This window comes from Protobothrops mucrosquamatus, unplaced genomic scaffold (genome assembly GCF_001527695.2).
Source record: "Protobothrops mucrosquamatus isolate PMUCROS unplaced genomic scaffold, P.Mucros_1.0 scaffold277, whole genome shotgun sequence".
In the NCBI taxonomy this organism is placed as follows: Eukaryota; Metazoa; Chordata; class Lepidosauria; order Squamata; family Viperidae; genus Protobothrops; species Protobothrops mucrosquamatus.
Genome location: NW_015386621.1, coordinates 451213 through 458243, shown reverse-complemented (window position 1 = coordinate 458243; position 7031 = coordinate 451213). Strand labels below are relative to the sequence as shown.

The window sequence follows — 7031 nt, the reverse complement described above, 5'->3', positions numbered from 1 at the left end:
AGCCTTGGAGAATAGCTTGACTCCCTCTTCTTTGTGGCAGCCCCTGAGATATTGGAACTCTGCTATCTTGTCCCCCCTCGTCCTTCTCTTCGTTAAACTAGACATACTCAATTCCAGCAACCGTTCCTTATATGTTTTAGCCTCCAGTCCCCTAATCATCTTTGTTGCTCTTCTCTGTACTCTTTCTAGAGTCTCAGCATCATAAACTGCAAAGTTTTAAAACAGAAGAAGGCAGTGGCAAATCTTCGTGGATATGCCCATAAAGTTATTTTCTCCTTTAGAGAGAAAAGTATGTTGAGGAAATTTTCATTTCCTGTATTTGGCTTGGCTTCTTCAATTGATCATTACCAACTTGAATCCTTTTTTCTTTAACTAAAGTGCCTTCTATATTGCATTTCAATCATGACATTTGTTATTTCCATTCAGATACAATGAAATGGAAAAAAGCATGGAAAAAGGATACCCCAGAAATATAGCCCAAGATTTTAAAGGGATTAAACCCAGAATTGATGCTGCTTTGTACGACAATGGTGAGTAAAGGAGTGAGTTGGTATGGCAGAAAAACAAGGTTTACTAGAAACCAGGTTGACTTAATTTGTATTTATATTATCATCAGCATTATTAAATTATTTCTTCCTCATATAATAGGTTTACAATGGGTTTACAAACTGCACTGGGCATTATAACTTTTAAACCTTCTGCATTTAACATTTTAGATAGTGGTTTTTGTAATACTCCTTTAACCATTTTGAATTTTTTATTTAATCATCATTTTAAAAAAATCACAAGAGACTTGTGGCAGCTTAAAGACTAGCAAAGTGCACAAAAACTTCTATCCTCCATTAATTCAGTAAATGAAAATAAATTAAGCCTGTAATTATATCCCTACATGGCCTTAAATCTATGTTTTGCTGATTCATAGTTTGTGAAATAAAATATGAGCAGCAATGACTTAAGGACTAAATCACAACTGGTTGGATTTATAATTGGTTGGTGGGTTAGGGTTAGGTCATGTGGCTTAATATCTTGTATGAACCCTAGCACTAATATCTGTAAATAATGGTTTATGACTTACATATTTGTGTATTGTACAAGCCTAATCAATCATTGATTCATAAATTATGCTTAAGCAAAGTTTAGTCAATATATAATCCAAATCTCAAAAGCAGACAAAATATACCTTTTCTTTTTTTTTCTTTTGCACATTACTGTTGGCTTGAAGTTTCAGAATCTCAGCCTATCTTAAGAACAAAGTCTGTTCTATATCGTCATGGATGTTTTTGCACACATAGCTCAAATCTTCCTAAATTCACATTAGAAATCTGTAAAGAGGAAACTTATCTTTGGGTCTGAAAAAAACCCAGATTTTTCATTTATGTTTCTTTTTTTCTCCCCAGGATATATCTATTTTTTCCAAGGAACAAAAGTGTTTCAGTTTGACCCTAAAGATCAAAGAATTGTTCGGCCTATTCGAAGAAGCAATTCTTGGCTGAATTGTTAAATCATTTAATCAACGCTACCTATTGGTTATAACTAATTCTGATGTATAGACAACACAGAATTCAACAAGCTTAACTGAGAATGCAGTAATAACCTGTGATTTTGTTTTTCATATAAATGTAAAGCAAGTTTAAGCTGATTAACTGTATTAAATTCTAATATGTAGATATAATATATTCTGATCTCCCATAAACTATTTATTGCGAATGATATGATGTTTGCTTCTTTTGTTTGACCGCATGCAAATATTACTACAGTGTTACATAAGATTACATTGCTGTACTCTGGAGTAATTAATTTAAGAAACATATAAGCTTCTGACTAAATTAGCCAAAAGCACAAAAAAAGAGAAATGATATTTAACCATATTAACTTCCACATATAAAATACTTCATTTATTTTGAATTGATTTGAGAAGTCACAGATCACAGTTGAAAATGTCAATTCGCAATGCAAAATCACAGCATTTATACTTAATGTGAGACAATGTGAGAAATTCACATCTGCTGTTTGATGTATAATATTAGTTACAGATGTAAAAATTGCCAACAACACATCTTCATAGTACAGTCATCAAATGATGAAGTGCATTTATGAATGAGACTATCTGCCATCCTGATTTTGAGGATAAAAACGTACCTAAAATATTTTGCAGGATACCTCATCTACTACGTACTATATACTATGCATTCCAAAATAATACACTATTTTTTCCACATCACAATGTATCCTATAGAATTCAGTCTGTACATTTAGGCCTCTAGTTTGCTCTTAGTGGAGATAAATGCTGATGTTGTCCACAATGTTTTTTAGAAAAAATAGAAATATTGGTAAGGTAAGAATTCTGGATTAGACAAAATTCTTATCGGATACTTTTAGAGATGCAACACAACATTCTGTGTAGAGTGCACTTTTTAAAAAGAATTTAAACAGCTACAAGACAAAATTGCCATCAATTCAGTGATGACTGTTTAGATATAATCTCAGAGTTTCCTTGGTACCGTATGAAAGCAATTTTCTCTGGATACCTTTTGGAGGGGGGGGGGTGTTTCTGAGGTTTATATTATAGTTATGTGGAGAAAAATGATATTATTGAGCTTGTTTATCCATCAATCTGTAGCTTCCCAGACAACTCACACTTCCTGCTTTGAAAATGTCCCACAAGCAGGGTTGCTTCATGTTGTCCTCCCTTTGTCTAGAGCTAGTTCTCACACCAGTGAAAAAACATGGCAACAAATCTGACTATTGCAGAAACAAGGAATAGAGACAAACAGGCCTGTCCCATCAAAAGGGGGAAGACAAGCCATCTGTCACGCAGAACAGGAAGGAAAAGGAAATGCAAGAGGGTTTGAGTGCAAAAAACAAAATGAGGGCAGTACTTGAGTTGCAACAGGGGCTGAAATTCTTTGGGTTATGGCTTCCAAACTTGCTACAATAATTATTACTTGTTACTTCATTCTTGGATTTCCTTGTTACAAGAAAGTTTCTAAGAAACTTTTTTGAGTGCTCCAGTCCTGAATGGAGGCCAATAGTGAGGAATAGTATGAGAAACAGGGGAAACTACAAATGACCAGAAAGATCATTGTGCAAATGAATGTCAAGCCAAATCTCACATAAAACATGGCCTTCTCACAGCCAAAACCCACCACATCCTCCATAAAAAGCAGACCGAGCTTTGATTTCACTGTTTTTGGCTACCATATTGACCATATCATGTAGATGTTCCTGAATGCTGGAAGAAGAAACATTTAGCAATGTGAACTCTGCAGAACTCTGAATTGCAAAAGAAAGAAACACTCCCATTTCCCAACAGCAATTACTCTAAGTCAGCCAGGTTTAAATTCCTTGAGGGTTCAGATGTTGAGATGATTACCAGCACTGCCAATCAGTCATGCCTTAAAGCTATTGCTTTTTTAATTAAAAAAAATGACATTATTTTCAGAAGAATGGTAGAAATAGTAATAGCAACAGCACTTAGACTTATATACCACCCCACAGTGCTCTCTGAGCAGTCTACAATGTCAGCATATTGCCCCAACAATCTGGATCCTCATTTTACCAACCTTGGAAGGATGAAATGGGTGCCTGTTTGGTGAAGACAATCTGCCAGATTAGAACAGTCATTCAGGTTCTTTCAGTCACAGGGCTTTTGAAAAGCAGTCTTCTGTTTCACTCAGAGTGATCAAGAAAGGAGCATGGACACCCCCAACATGGGTCTGCCTTACTTCTAGGCCAAGTGACAGGAAGAATTGTAAAATGGAGTGTGTGGTTAACAAATTTATCAGAGGAACCCTGATATTCTGACTCTGTATTTTGAGGTTTTTTAATCAGGTGATATTGTCAAGAGTTTCGGCCAAGTGTCACCTTCTCACCCAAGTGACAGGAACTGGAAATCTATTATTGTTATTTTAATCCATCTTCAAAGGACTGGCTGCCTGTACTAACAATTTACAAGTGAAGAATTCCATCAGCTTGAATATTCACTAATCCTATTACTTGGAGGGAGGATTAGTGAGCCTTGAAGAGTGAATAAGTGCATTAATGTTAGGAAACTGCCAGCTAGGATGAAAGGGGAGAGGAGGTCAAGCGAGGGCCTAGCTTGGAGTCATTGCACAGCGACAAGTGGCATAAAGCTTTACCTCCCCCAGGAGCCATGAAGCCATGAAGGTCGTTCCCAGGGGAAGGCAAGTAATCTGGTGAAATTCTTGTAGCAAAAGTGGCAGACAATAAAGTCACTGATTTCAGATATTCATGTGTGGCACTAGTTGCTTGCATCTGACAATTAATGACTATAAAGTTAAAATATCATTTTACTTCTATACGCCCTCACCACATTTCCAGAAATGCTGGAACATGTCTAAAAGTTTAGACTTATCACTTAGAGGAAGGTCTGAAAAATGTAAGTTGGCTACAGCTTCCAAGACATTTTGCATTCTTACTGTAGACTGTGCTTTAAAACCAAAACAGCTGTGTTTATACCACATTCTTGGTAATTGTGTGATTTGTTTGGTTCTGCTGAGTGTGTTGGGTGAAATTTTGTGATCATGGTTTATTCAGCATACCAAAGTTAACTGAGAATGATCACAAATGGGAATCTCATTTTTGAAGAAAGATACACAGATTTGTACTACAAATCACTATGCTTTCAATTATTTTGTCCTCAAGAGCTTTATTATAAGTACTGGAAAACAAAAACTTGAAAGAAGACTTTCTTAGTAGTTAGACCTACTTCAGTTTGGAAAAAAAAGTAACAAAAAACTTTGGCTTACTTTTATCTTCCAGAAAACTTTTGACCAGCAAGGAAATACAATTTTATTTAAACAGGATTTGGCCCTAAACTAATTTTAAATATATTATAGTTGTATAAAACTTGTTTTATTGACTGATGCTTTGCTGTTCTGGATTTTTTTTCATCACTTCGCATGTAACTGCTTTTTGTTCTTCACACAACATGCTTAAAGGTGAAGACAGAGCAGCTGCCTTTTTGCAACATAATATATTTTGCTAATCTTATCTTGTTTCAATTTTTTTAAGACTTAGTGTATGTTATATAAATAAAACTGTTCTGTTAATTGTAAACCTGCAGGATAAACAACAGACATGCAGAGGGATCTATGAAGGAGAGTTAAAAAAAAAGTCAAATGGCAGCTATGGCAATATAGAGGAAGCAATTACATGGTCGTGCCTGATATCAGTTTTTTTCCAGCCCCTCTACAAAGGCCTCTCAACATTAGGCAAATAACCAGTTCTCTAGAATAGAAGGTATTTAAACCTAATCTATCGGAGACCCACTCAAGGCTCCAATACCAGCCAAGGAAAAATGTCTCCAGAAAAGTTCTGTTTCTAAGGAACCCAAGGAACCTTTTCTCACTCATGAGACATGTTGCTTTTGGCCGTTTAGGAAGTGTCAACTTTGTTTTATAGCAAACTCTGTCTCCACCTTCTGACATCTATGCCTCTTGATTTCTATGTTAAAATCCGAGAGAAAGAACTCTTCGCAACTCTTCACTACCCTCAAAGGAAAAAGATTTCCTGTTTTGCCTCAGGATTTCTTGGAGCAAGTATCTCATGACTGACTTGCAGCTCCTATTTCCAAAAAAAAAAAAAAAAAAGGATACAGAATATAATTTAATTTCTTAATGCTTAAATGCTTTATTCATCCTAACACTCCTTGTGAAGTTGGTTCTTCTGTGGCCCCAAAACATTTTAAAACATATACGGTAACTTATGCCAAATCAGGAAATGGCAAACTAACTTGGGAGTGCACTTGAGGTAAGAAAGAAGAATGGGCTCTGTTTTGGCTGTTTGGGGTCTAATGTGTTTGCTAATCAGCAAAGCACCGTTGTGGCATTAACCAGATGCTGTGCTGCAGGGGTATAAGCTTTTGGTTAGGCAAGAACTGCAAATGTAACAAAACAAACAGAAGTATTGCCTCAGTGTGATGAAACACAGAGAGACGGGAAAATTAGTAAACAGAGTAGCCTTCTACATTTACAAAGAAAAAAAAATCCCATGTGGTTTTGCTTTAGTTAAGCCATTAGTATTTTCCATACACGTTTCAAATTTTTGAAGAGTGTTATCATTTTGAAGACCTTCCTGGGACATTTGTCTTATTTGACCTTAGATGCATAATATTTTTCTTTAAACCATGCTCCATTTCTTTTTTAAAAGATGTCTTTCTCTCTTTTTTACTAAACCATGAGTTTACTACAACTTAAATTAAGCCAAAATACTATAAAAAGATATCCTGGTAACATTTCATTTAAGTAAAAAACATCACCAACATATCAAAACAACAGTTAACAGGTCTGCCTGGACCACACAAAGGGAATTTGGGGTTTGCACACAGCTAAAACAGGTTCTGCATAATTTCCCTTTTATGCTTTTTTCTAATCTTATGACCTTGGCTAATCTCAGAAGCTAAGCATGAGCAGATCTGGCTAATACTTGGATGTAAGTCCATTAAAAAAATTTCTAAGGCTAAGTCAGAGTGAGAAACTGGGGGGAAAAAAACCTTACAAGAAACTACCTCTAAACTAAAGTTTAAAAAAAAAACCAACCATACATCATGAGAGATTTTCATGGGGGAAAAAACTACAGAAAATTACTTCTAAACTGTTGTTTTAAAAACATCGTGAGAGTTGTTATATTTAAGATAACATTTGATTATTACTTTCTTGCCAATATTTAACTGACAATCATGGACAGATAAGATGATATAACAATATCTTCTCTCCCAGATAGTTAATATTAGTGTGTCAAATATTTTTTTTTAAATCAATGTATACCTTCTCGATATTTTTTTCAAGCAGGGAAAGGATATTTTGAAATTATTCTTTACTCTTGGCAACTGTCTAGCTAGCCAAGTTCATGTGGTTTTCTTGGTAACCTTTTCATCACTGGTTTGCCATTACCTTCTTTCTAGGACTAAGAGAGGGGGTCTGGCCAAAGTCACCCACCAGGCAGAACTAAAACTCACAGTCTTCCAGTTTTTAGCCTGGCATCTTTAACCTTATTAAGTTATTAAGTTA

The 7031-nt window shown here is 35.4% G+C and overlaps 1 protein-coding gene across 1 annotated transcript in view; it reads left to right on the top strand.

Moving 5' to 3' along the window:
• LOC107286364 overlaps positions 1–7031 on the top strand; it is a gene marked incomplete in the record, with an annotated part of 28674 nt that overhangs the window by 8256 nt on the left and 13387 nt on the right. The window contains 2 exon segments of the mRNA XM_015814720.2: positions 427–530; positions 1398–1498. Coding sequence (XP_015670206.1) covers positions 427–530; positions 1398–1498 — 205 coding nt within the window.